The sequence below is a fragment of the Podarcis pityusensis genome (assembly GCF_964106645.2).
Source record: "Podarcis pityusensis genome assembly, chromosome: 8".
In the NCBI taxonomy this organism is placed as follows: Eukaryota; Metazoa; Chordata; class Lepidosauria; order Squamata; family Lacertidae; genus Podarcis; species Podarcis pityusensis.
The window spans coordinates 12,015,893-12,032,978 of record NC_138033.1 but is presented as its reverse complement, the minus strand read 5'-3'; the positions used below and the strand labels follow the sequence as shown (position 1 = coordinate 12,032,978).

Here is a 17,086-nt window from a genome sequence, read left to right as displayed (position 1 = left end):
AGGGCTGGATTAATGATTAAGCAAAATAAGCCTGTGCTTAGGGCATCAAGGGAAGGGGAGGCACCATAGAAATTTTCCATTGCCAGATTTTTAACATCAATGGTCACAAATTGTTCATTTTCTCAGTTGAAGTATATTTAAAGAAAATCCCAACAGAACAACTATGCAGCAAGGCAGGCTTGGTGCCTTATCTCTACTCAGTATAGAAGCAGGTGTGTTTTATAAGATTAGCTTTGAGGATCTGACCAAAGGCTTTGCAATTAGAAAAAGTAGGAGAGGAAAAATTCAAGTATAAAGAAAATGGGAGTATACCAAAACAAACATTATTTTCCATCATGCTGTAGATTTTGTTTCATTTCTAAAAAATAAAATTTTATTTTAAGGTTTATCAATGTTTTATATTTTGAATTAGATATAGATGGAGGCACCAAAATCTTTTAAGTGCTTAGGGACTCTAAAGGTCTTAATCCGGCTCTGGGAGAGACCCAATGGCCAAGACAGAGAGGCCTGGGGGGGCTGCATTTGGGGCCAAGGCCTGAAGTTCCCCACTCTGCTCTCTGGTTATGGCTTAGGAGTAGAGTCTGATGTTCTGCGTAATTCTTTGCTGAATCCTGTGACTCCTTAAATATGATGCAAACACACACACACTCCCTACAGCTCGTAACTATTCCTATGCATTGCTCTTCCTACAGATTCAGCAAGATTTCCCTTCCTTAGTCAAAGAAATAAGAAAAAAGTAAAACCTGAATCCTTCCTGTTGTGTGGGTGGCAGGCTAGTCCTGCGACAATAGCAAGAAAGAGAGACAGAATTTTAAAATCTTCTTTCTCCTCTTGTAGCAACTTACCTTACCCACCACAAGGGGGCAGAGAAGTTCCATCAGAGTAGCCCATGTCCAGGCGCATTAAGCAACAAATTTCAAAGGGGATATATGATGCAAATCAGAATCATAGAGCTGGGGAAAAGGAAGCCTCAAAGGTCATCCAGACCAACCCTCTTCTGGTGCAGGAAATCTACTACAGAATTCTTGCTAGGTGGCCATCCACATTAAAGACTTCTAATAAAGGAGAATCCACCACAGAGTTGTCACCCATCCCATATAATACAGAATTGTCCCGTATTTCGACATAAAATGCCATGTCCTGTATTGATTCAATATAGGAAGCAGTTTGTCCTGTATTTTCTCTCTTTCCGCCTCACAGCCTCCAACGCTTTGAAGCCAAAATCCGGGGTGCCATTCTGCTGTTTTTTTAGGTGAGAGCATGCCGGCCATTTTGGTTGCCATGATCATGTGCAATTTCATTCCCCAAAAAAGTGCTTTTTCATGTACGGTGCCCACAAATGTGCGTTTTGGGGGCACTGCATGAAATTGCAGCCCTGAGAAAAAACCTTTTTCGGGGGGGTGAAATGCACCGCAAAATTGCATGAGATCATGGCAACTAAAATGACCACCATGCTCTCATGATTAAAATGTGGGATGTCCCAGTCTAAGACACTTGTGGGCTGTGCAATCCACCACCCAGTCCTGTCCTGTATTTGGGCAGACCAAAGGTGGCAACTCCAATCTACCACCTTCTTAGGGAAACTGGTTCCAGTGTCACATAATACTGTCACGATTTTCTTCCTAATGTTGAGTCAAAACTCCCTTGTCATTTTGTGGCAGTGGCGCAGAGGGCCACAATAAATGTGATAATGTGTATTCCTGTGAATCCTTGAGTATACTTCTATTAGAGAAGTTATGGTGGCCTGTTACCTTATTAAATTGGTGGTTTTGCAAGTTGCCCTCCCATTGGGGCAGAAATACAGCTAATATGTGAATCACAAAGATACAGCTCAAAACTAGAACATAAGTTGCTACATGATGCAAATGGCTACACGTAACACAGGTTCCCAACATGTACACTAACGCAATGTAACAGAACACAGTGGGAATCAGAACTTAATCAGCAGAAATCGCCAGTGCTTATTGCGCATGTGTATTAAACATGAAATGAGGTAATGATGTATATGATTGGTGGAAATTGAAATACTTTGTTTGAAATTTTATAAATACCACTGCCTGGAACACCGGGCGGCGTTGCAGTTTTGCGGAACGATCCAACTGTAACCTATTGGTTTGCAATAAACAACGTTGGACTCCTAACTCCTCACGTTGCCGAGTTTTATTGGCATAAATTCAGGAGATATGCTATTTTTGGCTTACAACAGTTTGAAGTGAAACTGTGAAGCCATCAGATTCAACGCTTTGGAGCCAAAAGGCTTCACCAGCCCGGTTTGCCCAAAATTGAAGTCCAGTACCCAGGTGGAGGGTTTTCCCTTTTAATCCCCTATTATTAATCCCAATACCTCTTCACTGCTGCTGCTATGGGCAGCCTCCACTGCAACTTGATCAGTCCCTGCTGGTGCTCTCAGGTGTGCAATGGAATCCTGCTGCACAGGTGAAATATTGCAGCAGCAGTGGCATGGAACAATGCCCGCAACCCTGAAGCAGTGAGTGAAATAACATCCACAACAACAGTCATGCGTAGGAGGCTGCAAAAGCATGCTGCTTGGTGGTGCAAGGTCGCCTCCAGACTGTCGGTATGTTGTGGGAGGCATTCCAGACAGGACATTTAGGTTTGTGCGAGTATTAAAACACCGCTGTCCTCGGGCAGCGAGATCCAATTAAAAATGAAAACACTTTCTGTGGTTAGGAATATGACGGGAAAAGCAAACTTCAAGCGTGACATGAGGAAAAGATAAATAAGAAGGCACATAGCCAAGCAAATCAGGATAGATTGCTGTTTGTTGTCTAACCTCATAGAATCATAGAATCATAGAGTTGGAAGAGACCACAAGGGCCATCGAGTCCAACCCCCTGCCAAGCAGGAAACACCATCAGAGCACTCCTGACATATGGTTGTCAAGCCTCTGCTTAAAGACCTCCAAAGAAGGAGACTCCACCACACTCCTTGGCAGCAAATTCCACTGTCAAACAGCTCCCCATGAGCAAATCAGAACAAATGTTCAATGAAGACGCCCCAGTTTACTGTGCACTTGCTGCATTTCCAGGGCCGGTTTTTTAATGGATTTCACACTCCCTTGTCCAAAATACATACCCTGTACTTTGTAATAAAACACTACTGTGTGATGTGTTACTTCTCAAATGAGCTTCATGCCGACTGGAGTCCTTAATCTGGTCCTTATTCACCTCTAGTCAAGGTGGGACCACCTTTGCATAGTGTAAAGACAAACTTTGCCCTGTCAATACCCCCAGATGTGTACAGAAACAGAAACGAATCTGACATTAATGAAGCTATGCTGATGTGGACAATGCCTGGTGGGAGAGAACAGCTGAATACACTGCAGGGGACAACTTCACCACACTCTAAGGAGCTAATGTGAACACACTCATCAGGAGTGCCAACTTGACCCCGTGTCTGTGGATACCTGGGGCAGTGGGTGCCATGCAGTGTGCATGGCCCTGGCACAGAAATTTGTGGGTGCCCAGCCCTTTCATGGGGAATTTTGTGAGAGCTCAGGCACCCAGATCCCCAGGGAGTATGACACCCGTAGTCTAACTTCTGCATTAAGCTTTGCGCAAGCAAATCAGGATAGGTGCTCAATAACCACTCCACTCTTCTTAGGCTTTGGTGCAGCAGGCAAGAGATGGAGGTGACTCTTAAAGGTCTTCCATGGACAGTAGCCATGCCAAGTCGCTGTTGTTTGTGTCCTGCCACCACACCTGGAATGAAGGAAACAGTTCTCTAGTTTCAATCAGGGCAGTGAGAGAGAAGGAAGCCAGGGCTTCTGAGGTTGGCAGACGAGAAGCAGTTGCGAGGGTGTGTGGTCGCTTTGGGGAAGACTGACATTATTTCAGGACTGGTACTACGAGTCTGGCTGTCTCTGCCAACCTATTGCCACCATCCTGGCATCGTTTGTAAACAGATCTCTCTTCCCTCGCAAGGAAACTGACCCTTCCCTGAAAGTTCCAGTCTGGGAAGTAGGAAGCAGAAGTCACAGAGGGTGCCATGGAATCCAGCCTTGCATGCAACACTGCCACATTCTTGGACCAGATGCCGCAATGCGCAGGCACCCGCGATGCATGGCAGACCAGAGCAACGTTGCAGGTGACAAAAATGCCGCATTGGCTGCAAGAATGCAACTGCACATGCAGTGCTGGTCAAGTGCTTTCTGCCCTTCTCCTGTCTTTGGCCCTTTCGGTGGAGTCCACACATCCTTAGGTGTCCGTCAGAGCAGCCGCATCATCGTCATCAGGAGAGCGGGCAGCAGCAAGCGCAGCAGCATAGTCCCCGAGGTCAGCTCCGTGCTGCGGTTGCAGAGGGAGCCAGAGCAGCATCGGATGGAGGCGTTCCGGCTCAGGCCCAGCAGTTGTGGCTTCTCCCAGCAAAGCTTCTCCAAGCTGCAGCCACGCAGCAACGTCTGGCCTTCCTCTAGAAACAAACACAGGTGAGACGTCCAGTATAGAGGCACAAGAGGGACTGGCAGATCATGTAGTAGTAGTAGTAAGTTATACCCTGCCCATGTAGCTGGGTTTCCCCAGCCACCCTGGACAGCTCCCAACAGAATATTAAAAACACAATCAAACATCAAACATTAAAAACTTCCCTAAACAGGGCTGCCTTCAGATGTCTTCTAAAAGTCAGATACAGGTTACAGATACGGGTTACAGATGCTTCAGGTTACAGACGCTTCAGGTTACAGACTCCGCTAACCCAGAAATAGTACCTTGGGTTAAGAACTTTGCTTCAGTGGCAGCAGCGGGAGGCCCCATTAGCTAAAATGGTGTCTCAGGTTAAGAACAGTTTCAGGTTAAGAACCAACCTCCGGAACAAATTAAGTTCTTAACCCAAGGTACCACTGTAGTTGTTTATTTCATTGACATCTGGTGGGAGGGCGTTCCACAGGGCGGGCGCCACCACTGAGAAGGCCCTCTGCCTGGCTCCCTGTAACCTTACTTCTCACAGTGAGGGAACCGCCAGAAGGCCCTCGGAGCTGGACCTCAGTGTCTGGGCCGAACGATGGGGATGGAGTCGCTCCTTCAGGTATACACAGCCGAGGCTGTTTAGGGCTTTAAAGGTCAGCACCAACACTTTGAGTTGTGCTCAGAAATGTACTGGGAGCCAATGTAGGTCTTTCAGGATTGGTGTTATATGAGGATCCTCTGGTTTGTTTGTTTTTTAAAGATATTTATTGAAATTTTCAAAGTGTTACAAAAAATAAAAAATAAAATAGAAGCAAAAGAAAGTACAAATAAAAATAGTTGACAAAGTAGAAAAAGAAAAAAAACAAACCCCTTCCCACCATATGAGTAAAAATTCAAAATAAAAAAGTGACAGAAAAAAAAGAAAAATACAAAAATACATCACAAACCATTAAAAACATTTAAAAACAAATTCATTATTTTCAAATCCTTAACTGTCATTGCCTTCTTTCTTAGACCTCCTCCTCCCTTTCTTTGTATCCTAATTATTAATTATCCCAGCAAATCCTTTCCATGTTTCATAATATTCTGTCATTACATTACCCTAAACTGTTTTAATCTTATCTTTCTATAATAAAATAAACCTTAAAGCTTAAAACTTAAATCTTATCCTTACCAACTTCTCATAACCATAATATTCTTTCATAATTCTTTAAACATCTTTGCTAAAGCCAAGTAATTTCATTCCAACATTTTTCTAACATTCATCAATTTTATAAAACAGTTCTAATGGTAGAGAAAAGAGATACAAACAAATCCAATCTTCATCCAACGTCCCTTCCTCCTGGTTCCGGGTTTTGTCAGTCCTTATTATCCCGTTGATCTAGCCCATTAACCTGGCAACCTTATATCCGAGGCCCTCAAGTCTCTTCCATGTCCCTTCCACAGCTCTTTTTCATATTTGTAACTGTATTTTCCCTTGTCTCCTGCTCGTGGTAACTCCAGCTTCACAATGTTCTTAACCCTTCTCGACAGATCAGCCCCTTTTCCATATTCAACACTGAATTCCATGTAGTATTTAAAAGCATGTTTCAAAGACCCTCCAAAATTAAGAGCCCCCACAAACCCAAACATCTCACGGCCCATTGCCATATTTGAAAAGTCCAAACGTCCCAGCATAGGGGGGTCAATCCAGCCCCCCATTTCCAAGCCAAACCAAACTTTTCCTTTCCAAATCTGGCTTTTTCCAAGTTCATTTGTCAAATCCAAAAACTCATATTCCTGTTGGGCCTGTTCTGTCAAAACACACTCCTGATTTAATTCCTGAGTGGGCTCCACATATTTTCCCACTGTCTGTTCAAAATTTCCCACTGCCTGTCCAAAATTTCTAGTCGAAGTCGCCATCCAATTCACCTTCTCATGTAATTGTTCCAGTAGGGCATTTGTTTTATAGAGAGCACACAACAAAGCTTCTGAATACATTGTCCTGCAAGGTCAGATGCCTGTTCCCACGGTTGTAATCTATAACAGCTGCCGGCTCCCTGGAGTTGGTTACAGTTTCACAGACTCCCTCTAGGGGGAAAACTTCTATTTGTTCTTGCAACAAAGTTTCCCTTTTTGAGATACTTTGTCAATATATATTCCTTTAAAATGCGAAGGGGAACAGTGGAATCACTATGTTTCTCTTCTTTTAGCTATCTGTCAAAAACACTTGTCTTTGGTCAATGAACTTCAAAAGTCAGTCCTGACACCCCGCTCCAGGATCAGGACGGAGGAAAGTTACTTTACTTTAAAGTCACTTTAAACAGTCCAAAAAGATCCACCCCCCCCCTTCTCCTGCTGTCGAAGGGGGGGGTTCCACAATTTTAAATGGTGAAATCCAATCCTTTAAAGACGATTTTCTGAGCTCTAGTTTAAATTGTCTTTGCTTTATTCTGTTTACAAAAGAACGGAAGGCTGACTTCCTGTTTAGACCTTCCTGCTCCGTACCAAATTAGAGTAAGTTTTTAAAATCCAATTCTTTTCTGCTCGCTAGTCCTTATTTGATGTCCAATTGTTCAAAGTCTAAGTACTCACGGGTGCTTATTTTAAAGTCCAAATTGTCCCAGGAAAAAGGCAGCGCTCTCTGGCAACGGCTATGCGGCTTCGCTCCACGGAAATAGCAGTTGACTCACAGCACCGTGCCACTTCCCCCTCTTCACTTCGGAGCCCGTTAGTGGGTTCCTTAGCGGGTTGGGGGGGCGCTAATGGCGCCCGCCGAGTCCCATGGTCACAGGCTTCATCCGCCTGTGATTTTTAAAAGGGTCCCCACTTCGCCGTAGCTGAGAAGACCCGTTTCCCACGGAGCTAGTCCCTCCAGTTCAGAGGGAGTCCTCCATTGCCGGTGGCGCCACCCCGGAAGTCTTTATTAGGATCCTCTATTGCAGGGGTGGAGAACCTCAAGCCCACAGGTTGATTGTGGCCCCCTGGGCCTCTCTATATGGCCCTAGGGCAATGCCACTTGCAAAATCCACACCTCTCACTGGTCCTGCTTAAACTCTCGTCTAGTGGTTTTATCTGGCTGGAATCTGTCAGTGGTGTAGCAGCCCAGGACTTGCGGTGAGTTGGAAACCCGTTGCTATTTATGCAACTGAGTCCCAGTCTCCAGCAGACTGCCGCCACCCAAACAGCACAACGAGGAAGCTCTGTACCCACTGTCTGCACCAAAGCTGACCATTTAGGAACACTGAAAAAAAACAAGGTGCTTCCGTTTCAAGAGAATTTACGTTGCGTACAGTGGAACTTCAGGGAAAACACAACTTAAGATTGCTCTGAAAGAAGACATTAGAGCAGCCCTCTGAATCATTTGCCCATTTATGTGCACCAAAAATAGTAGATCTATCAGAAAGGCAATGCATGGAAATCTGGACTGATTCCTACTGTATATCTGGGGCCCTTATTAAGGTCCTGAGATAGCATACTCCTGGGGGTGGTAGGTCTCCGATGGAGGGCCTTGACTGAGAGATAGGGAAAGGTTGGTCTCCCAGGACGAGAGGCAGAGGAGGAGAATGCTATTTTATTGTATTATGAAAAACTTTAATGAAAATCTCATAAAGGAAACCTGCACTGATTGTTGCAGTGCATCCCAGATTATTATTACAGTGGTACCTCAGGTTAAGTACTTAATTTGTTCCGGAGGTCCGTTCTTCACCTGAAACTGTTCTTAACCTGAAGCACCACTTTAGCTAATGGGGCCTCCTGCTGCAGCCATGCCGCCGGAGTACGATTTCTGTTCTCATCCTGAAGCAAAGTTCTTAACCCGAGGTACTATTTCTGGGTTAGCAGAGTCTGTAACCTGAAGCGTATGTAACCCGAGGTACCACTGTATTATTATTGCATAACTATAAGATCTCTAATGGCATCACCTCAATTCCACCCGCTTCCTAGTACCTACACACACATAAAGCTCACCTGTGACATTCACACACATGTTCTGGTCCCCAACGCACTTGACATGAGTCCAGTTCCCTGTGGCACATTCCCCTTGTCCAGAGTCACAGCAGCTGGCGCATTCCAGGCCATTTTCAGGCTTCCGCTTGACTCCTGGGAAACAAAGAGGAAACTGGGCTTTGACTTAGAGCAGGGGAACTCACTGACCATTCAAATGTTGTTGGACTACAACTCCCATCATCCCATGCTGGTGGGGGTTGGTAGGAGTCCAACAATATCTAGAGGTTCCTGTGTCCTTAAGTTCCTTCCAAGTTACGGGGCCTCTGTGCCTGAGGACCACCCCTCCAAACCTAGGTCTGAGCACCACCACCAGTCCATCCTAGAAGCCAATTTCAGGACAGCAGGGCCAGTCTGCATGGATGCAAAGAGCAAGCCTCCTGTTCTAGCCAGTTTGCTGTCACTATCCTGTTAAGTATAATTGATTTAATTCACACTGAAATGGGAATGGCTGTGTGTATTGGTGAAAAAGTTAAGTGGAAGATGCCATTGAAGTATGCTAGGCTAAATTAAGAGCAAAAGGGGCTCTCTGCTGCCTTGATGAGTGGATTATTAACCACTGTTGTTTTCTGCTAGCTAACATGTGAGTGTTTAACCTAAGATCACACTAGAGGTGTTGAATTGCAAATTCGCCATCTTGGAAGGGTGGTGGCTGAAGTATTTTGCTCTCAGACTCTGCGAGAGTAAGGGTGCAAATGAAGCTTTCCAGGTAAGCAGCCTCCAGCAAACTGCAGGCTGCGGGGAGAGACAGACCTCTGCTTTTAGGTCTGTTGAAATTAGTCATATTTTGGAAGGTGCTGAGCCTATGCCTTGGACAGACATACGCCTTATGGAACTGTTTGGATGTATCGTTTGGTGTTTCTGTTCTGTTTAGAAGAAAGTTCTGCAAGGAAAGGTTTGATTAATATCTAATGGGTCTGGACAATGCTTCATGTTCAAATGGGGTTGGTTTTTATGTATCCAGTTGCTTCAAGCTGCACACTGTTAATATCTGCAATATATCCAGCAAAGGCACAAATGTTACCTTGCTCTGAAAAGTGGCTGCAGATGCTCTTCTGTCCTGGCCGGCCATCATTACACAGTGGGGTGGAACAGCAGCTGATGTCCAGCCTTCCCGAGAGCTCCGGGAGTACGTACTGGCGGCGGCACAGTGTCTCAAGGCCGCACGTCCGGTAGGTCATTTTCCAGGCACCATCGGTCACTGGGAAGCAACATTCATTTATAAGGATAGCACATTGCAGCCTGCAAACATCTTAGAACAGGGGGTCTCAGAACTGGCTATGGCTTCATTACCTGCCTGCTACAAGCCAATGTACAAATTTCAGCCTTCCTTTAGGCTCTTGGCCTGCCTTCTCCAACCAAGTGACCTCCAAATGCTTTGGACTACATACAACTCCCAAGAGCCCCAGCCTGCTGGGAGTTATAGTCCAAAAAAAATCAGGAGGACACCAGGCTGACAAAGGCTCTCCTGGCCATTGTGTGTGGTTTGTTTCTTCCTTTTTTGCCCATCATCTTCCCCAGTTCTCACTTCCCCTCCTCCCTCCAGCCTTTGCCTCTTCCCCTCCTTTCTCTGAACCACTCATTCTTCCATCCCTCTATTATTAGGCACTGCTGCTTCCTCCTCAGTCCACTGCCTCTTCATTTCCTAGGGCCCAGCTGCTTCTACCTTTGCTTCCCAAACGCCTTCCTCACCTGCCTAAGTCTTCAGTGCAGAGCAGCTCTGCTAGTGGAGGCCAGAGACCTGTCTGCCAGCCACATACCTTCTGTGACAGTATAGCAGCATAGCCAATTGCCATTCCTAGGCCCTTGCTCTTGAGTGTTGTCCATTTTGCTTCTGCAAAATGTGTATTTTGTGGTGCACACAACAGTTACAAATGTGCCCCCATCACCAGGTACCAAAAGGTTGTGGGACTCCTGTTTTGCATATTCATGATCCTCTCACCCTATGACAAATTCTCCCCACACCCTCAAAGCGCATCCCTTAACCCCTGCTGCTAATAAATGCAACATCCTTTTTGAGGAGGGGGGGGGGCTAATTCCTTAACACTATATCAAAACTTTGAAAGTCTGCACACACAAACATACACCCATGTTTACTATAAAGCGGGGGGGGGGGGCACACTTCTGCCAACAGACCGCCTTGGATTGTGCAAAGATCTGAAAGGTGCAGGGAGTAAGCAGGATTTGACCAACTTGGTGCACTTTCAATATGTATTGTAAGCAGGGCTTCCTTCTTCCCAAACCACTTTCACATTCCTTTTTTCCTCCCCGCCCCCAACAGCCTCCCATTCACACTCTGTCCTTTCAATAGCCTCTGATATACGTATTCCAAAAGAGGCCCCAGCTTACCAGTAAAATCCATGCACTGGTTCATGTCCCCCAAACACTTGATCCGGGTGGCATTCCCTGGAGCACACTCTCCAGTGCCTCGATCGAAGCAGCTGTAACACTCCATGCCATTCGGCACCTGGGGAGAACTGGCCGGAACTGAAAAGGCAGAGAAGGGCGGGAGTTTACTGTGTGATTTGTATTGTATTGTATTGTATTTGTAATCCCAGGTCATATTCCAACATACAATGCAACTCGGTTTTCAATATCTTTAAGTAAAACACCCAATCAAAATGAAAGCATAATATTAATAATAATAATAATAATAATAATAATAATAATTTTATTATTTATACCCCACCCATCTGGCTGTGTTTCCCCAGCCAGTCTGGGCGGCTCCCAACAGAATATTAAAAACACAATAAAACATCAAACATTAAAAACTTCCCTAAACAGCTGACTGCTTTTAATGTACGTATTTTTTAGCGAGGGCACAGGAAGCAAGTTGTTGCACATCGTACAAATGAAACTTACTTGAGAAATAAATCATGTTCCAGTCCTAGTAGGGTTTCTCTCTCATGAAACCACTGTGAATAACCCAACAGTAGCCAATTAACTCTGTACATCAGGAAATAAATTTGTAGCTAGATAAAACTCAAATCTGTGCCCTGGACTAAGTAAGCCCCACTTTTGCTGGTATGTCATGTCTTTAAAAAAAATCTCATTTTCCTTCAATAGCCATGATTTCATCACCTCTAAGCTAATGCTTTGGGTCTCTTTCTGCATGATATTCTGTCTCCTAGCACTTATAAGTGAAAACAGAATGCTTTAAACAAATTTCCCTCCTCTCTATTATTCAATTTTCCTCACTTTCTCAGATCCAAGCACTACTGCATCAGTCTAGAGGTCAATAACAACAGTGGATCTCATTGAGGAGGATGTGAGTTGTTTCGACTCCAGATGTTTGGGGCTACACCTCCAGATGTTTCAGGATACGACCCCAGACGTTGTGACTCAATATTTGACCTCACATGGAGGAGGCACATGAAGAAGGGCCTCAAGTGATGAGCACAGAGTCTGGGTTGGTTTATATGGGGAGAGGCAGTCCGCCAGGTATTGCGGTCCTGAGTTCGGGACCTGCTATCCCCCACAAGAAAACTCCCCAAAGGGTTTTGCTTCTCCCCACTCACCGCCTGTGAAACGGATGTTGCAGAGGTCTGAGTCACAGTAGTAAGTATTGTGCACCTCTCGGTCATCTTCAGAGTACACATTGGCTGTGCGGTTGGACACGCCCTCCCCAGAGCAGCCTTTCATGACGTATTCAGCTATTTCCAGGTCTGGGGACATAAAATGCATGGAATTGGAAATACAGAGAGAAACAGCCAGATCAGTGCATTTAGAGCCATTAGCCCTGGAGGAAATAAGGCACCATAGCATGAAAGTTCTTGAAGCATCTGCTCCTCACCATGTCAGGATGTTTACTTAGGTATCCCATCCGCACGATAACATTTGAAGCACTATGATACCACTTTAAACAGTCGTGTAAACATCCTGCCAGGAAAGCGCAACACTCAGGTTTGAGCCTCGGTGTCTTTCATTAAGTAAACAAGCAAGCATGCAAACAGTGTGACTCACCTGGCAGCATAAAAACTCCAGCGTAGTTGTTTGTATCTGGAAGACAATTGGGAGGCAGATGATCAGTAAAGCGGTCTGAGGCTCAAATGAGGCAGAGTTGCTTCTTTTGTTTGTTCTACCAGAACGTTTCACACCAGGCGTGCCAACTCTAGGGAGCCAAAGACACCTTGGCCCCCTCAATATTTGTTTTGAGGGGACCGAACCCCCTCAGTCTTAAGGTGCCCCTGCATGCACCACATGCGTGGCACACAACATGTGTCACAGGCACAGCAGTCGGCTCCTCCAGAGCACTCAGCCTCCTGTGTCAAGCGTACCTTGCAAATGCGTCATAACACATGTGCAACATGTGTGACATCACACGTACACCTCATGTGCCAGCCCCCCCCCCCAATCTTGGGGGCAACCCAACGTCTTCACCAGAGATGGAGAACCTATGTCCCTCCATAACTTCCTGGACTCCAACTCCCATCAGTCCCAGACACCATGGCCAATGGCCAGGCATGATGGGGCCTGTAGGTCACATTCGCACTATACAGTTTAAGCACTATTATACCACTTAAGCAGTCCTCCCCCAAGGAATTCTGGGAACTGTAGTTTGTCAAGGGTGCTAAGAGCTGTTAGGAAGACCATTGGTTCCCCTCCTAGAACTACAATTCCCAGAGTGGTTTAACAGTCAATCCCTCTTCACAGAGCACTCTGAGAACTCTAGGTCTGGGAGGAGACCCGTGCTTTTTTGTTCTCTTACAGAAGAGCTTGATGGTGGATGAGAAGCAGGAGCGATCTCTGGGCGTACAGAGCTGCTCAGACTGTACGCATTCATGGAACATCCCCACGCACTGGTAGCACCGCAGGCTGTTGGCTGAAAGGGTGAAAACAATAGATTAGCCAAACAAAAACCATGAACACTGATGGTAGGAAAGGTGGGGTTCTGCCACTGCTAAGGCAGCACACAGGATGTGACCCCAAGACTTCCATGTTATTTCCTCTCTGGGGAGGGAGAAGCAGTTGCTGGTTGCTTTCAAACTGCTTGTAGATTTATAATTGCTTTTCTATATTCCAGTGTTTTAACAGTGTTCAGCGCTGGATGACTCAGCAGGCAGACTAAGCTTGTGCTTAGGGCTAACAAAAACGATATGGGAGGGGGGGTTACATTTGACATTTTTTAATCTAAAAAAGCATTAAAAGTAGCCATGATAGGGAAGAAAACAGAACTTTGTTTGACTTCCTCACACTCTTTCCTCATTTTTTATTACTCCTACCCAAATTAACCAAGGGGCGTCCTACTAATGTTTATTGAAATAATGATCCTGTTATGTTCTGCAATAAATCTATTTTTTTGTATTTTAAAACTTTATTTTATGGTTTACCGTTGTTTTTATTTTGAATTTACATTGTAGGAGTGGCCTGTGGGGGTTGTGTCCAATGCTAGTTCAACTCAGAGGGCTTATCCACCCTTGTCCCATGCCTGGAAAGCACGAGTCTAAGCAGTTTTCCCCTTGCCCCACTCCTTTCCCAGGGAAAACCCGCTCTCTAGTGCTAAATTGGAGCAAATGTCAGTCTGGAGAAAATCCATTGACATTTGCTTCGATTATGCACTAAAGAGTGGTTCCCCTCGAGGGAAAGCTGCAGAACAAGAGGAATTGTGGGTCAGCCCAGAGTAAACTCATTGAAATTAATGGGCATGACTAACTTAGGTAGAATTTGGCAGGAAGGAGGGTGGGGCCAAAACTAAAATTGATTGGCTTTGCCGGCCATTGGCTCTGACTCCCCCTTACTAATTGCCTCGCCCTGAAACTTTTGCAGGAGCCAATAGTAATGAGCGTGGGATTGCATATACCCACCGTGATACCACAGCGAGCGCAAGTCATCTGTTTGTTCATTTTTACAACATTTATATACCTTTTGATTGTAAGCAGAACCTTTACGTGGTTTGCAAATAATGAAACAAACATTAAAATTATCAATTAAAGTTAAAAAAGAGGTGTTTGGAAAATTCAAAATGTAATTCAAATCAACAGTTGAGCTTTAAAAGAGCTTAAAACACACATCTACTTCTGTATGCCTGGATAGACTTGCCGGAACGAAAATGTTTTTAGCAAACACCGAAAATAGTAAAACAAAGGTACTGCCTGGTGGTGCACAGGTTTTTCCTTCCATCCGTTCACCTATAGAACGGAGTGGAGGAGATCAAAATCCCCACACAACCTTCCTCCACCCCCAGTACAAGATGCAGGAGGGAGACAATGGCAATGGCATTATTTTTCATTGCTTGCACTGGTCCTGGGCGGGTTGGGTTGCCTGGCAGATCAGCCAAAGAGGATCTGCTATGGAGGCAGAATATCCTGGTTTCAATTATTTGGCTTCTCCAGGTAGGGCTAGGAATGTCCCTCTGCCAGAAACCTTGGAGAGCCTTTGGTGTTAGTCAGTGTAGGCAATCCTGAGATAGATGGACCATTTGTCTGACTCAGTATAAAAACTCTTTCTGTGTTCCTGCAAGAAATATTCTGTGGGAGAGGGGGGAGGAAAAGAATAGAAGCCTTTCCCCCCCTCAAGCCCTGCTTTGCTCTGCCTTATTCCACAGCAAAAAATCCACCATTAAGCAACTTAATGAAGAGATCTTACCTGCAGCCAACATGGAGAAGAAGACCGTAGCTATCGCCAGCACAGCCTGGCTCCTGTGCCGGAACATCTCCCGTTCTCCCATCGTCTTCATGGGTTAGGCAAGTGGCTGTTTTCCCTTTCCAGTGAAAAGTGTGTTTGCAACAGCCGCGTCTGGCTAGGTTTAACCGGAAGATGCGTCCTGTAACCTCAAGCCAGCTGGAGGTTTCTGGGAACTCCTGCAACCCACTCTCCAAAAGCCAAAGAGGCTGGGTTTGGCAGAAGACAAGGTGCAAGATACAGTATGTTTCTCTTGGGAAATTCACCACCATTTGATTTCCAGAGTACAAACAGGAGGCTTGTTTGGAGATTCCAGCTTAACACAACCTTTGGGGGTTTTTTAACTGCATAGCAAACAGAAGGGTTATTTCTGTGGACTTCAGACTCCAGAGATATTCCCCAAGCAGCCTCCTTTCATCCCCTGGAAAATCAACAGAAACGTAAGATTTAGATATCTGTATATGTAGTCATCAGGGCAAAAGATTTTGACAGTGCAAAAGTAACACAAAGGTGACATCAATGGAAGTCAACTCAGATCCAAACAGGCTGTGATGTAAATGAGCTTAAAGTGCTAATGTTCCCTGGCTGATCGTAGCATGTCCCTTTAAACAAAGATATTTCAAATGAAAATGTTAAAGAAAAATGGGATGAAATAAAAAAAGGAATTAATGCAAACCTGAATGGAATTAGGTAAAACGTACATGAATGAAAGCATAAGAAAAAACTTACAGTTGTGAATCTCCCTGACAAGATATGGCAGAAACATAAGGGGCACATTGAGCCCATTAACTTTCCATGCAACGCACCGCTGCTCTTCAGGATTTCGGTTCTCCTGACTTGCTGGCCCCTTCTGAACACAGTCTAATTTCTGGGTACCCAACCATAGGGAAAAAGTCAAAAAGTGGGTTCAGAGAACCACAGTGCACTGAGGCTTCTGGGGACACCTTTCCCACTGCTGTCCTCCAAAGAGTGCTCTGGAATGGGTTTTCACTGGGATCAAAGTATCAGATCTGTAGTACTGGAGTCTGGGGGCAAATGGAAATGCTGCCAGACCGCACTGGAGGCTGCAACAAAGAAAGCTTTTTTGCCCTTCTCCTTCTGCTCCCAAGCCAAGAAGGCCAGCACACCCCCAAGCTAGCCGCCCAGGCAAAGAAAACTGCAGCTCCCTAGCCACTGACAGTCCAACTGAAAATTATTCACACCTGACCTTCCATGAAGGTCTCTCATGCTCCACCTCTGGGGTTGGTCAGCCTCCCATTTAAGAAATACTGCTGTACACACAAGCACATGACCTCCGACATTTCACAAAACAAAAACAGAAGCATGTTTGTAACACCCTATTCTCACATCAAAGATACAACATAGGGTTCCCAGACCTCCAGGGCTGACCCCAGGTTGAAAAAGTTTCCCCACCCCTGAACTCCCAACAGATGGATATCCAATTTCTGCTTAAATTCTTCCAAGGAAGGAGAGTTCCCTGTTAAGTTCTTATTTAATACTAGGGGCTGCTACCTGTCCTTGCTTCATTCACCAGTCGGCAACTATGCAGTCCTCAGCGTGACGGCATCCTTACAATTCATTATATAGATAGATATGGCAAGGTTACTCACTTTGTCGACCCAGAACAAGAGGCTGTTTATTAAGGCTAGCACACAACAACAATGGAAAATGAAAATATGCCCCTGAATAAAAGTTGCTGGGATTCACTAGTAGGGGAAGTGTTGTTGCATTCTAGTCCTGCTTGTGAGCTCACAAGCAAATAGGTTAGCCACTGTGGGAACAGGATGCTAGACTAGATGGGCCACTGGACTGTATGTTATTAACAATTAAAGCAAATATAACTGTTTGTAGCAATTTTTTTTTAAAAAAAACTGCCTCCCAACACAACACACCTCCCTGGAAGCCTGAGCAAAATTGGGCAATGCCATCCAGGGGGTGAAAAACACTCCATTTATGAGGAAGCCATGTGGGTGATGAAGCGAGACATTACCTTAGGTGTTTCACAGTATATTTCTGAAGTTATGCCTCATAAATTTTAACAAGCTTCAGTTGGAAAA

At 45.2% G+C, this 17,086-nt stretch overlaps 1 protein-coding gene across 3 annotated transcripts in view; it reads right to left on the bottom strand.

The window, feature by feature from the left end:
* Positions 1-3,003: 3,003 nt before the first annotated feature.
* LOC308484305 (urokinase plasminogen activator surface receptor-like) overlaps positions 3,004-17,086 on the bottom strand; it is a 30,129-nt gene continuing 16,046 nt past the window's right edge. For all 3 annotated transcript variants that reach the window (XM_081019124.1, XM_081019125.1, XM_081019126.1), the window contains exons 2-9: positions 14,994-15,450; positions 13,117-13,230; positions 12,372-12,407; positions 11,927-12,073; positions 10,758-10,895; positions 9,433-9,609; positions 8,373-8,504; positions 3,004-4,431 (exon numbers count right to left, since the gene is read on the bottom strand). In XM_081019124.1, the coding sequence (XP_080875250.1) occupies positions 4,229-4,431; positions 8,373-8,504; positions 9,433-9,609; positions 10,758-10,895; positions 11,927-12,073; positions 12,372-12,407; positions 13,117-13,230; positions 14,994-15,084 (1,038 nt within the window). In that variant the 5' untranslated portion in view covers positions 15,085-15,450 and the 3' untranslated portion in view covers positions 3,004-4,228. The remainder of the gene's footprint in view (positions 4,432-8,372; positions 8,505-9,432; positions 9,610-10,757; positions 10,896-11,926; positions 12,074-12,371; positions 12,408-13,116; positions 13,231-14,993; positions 15,451-17,086) is intronic.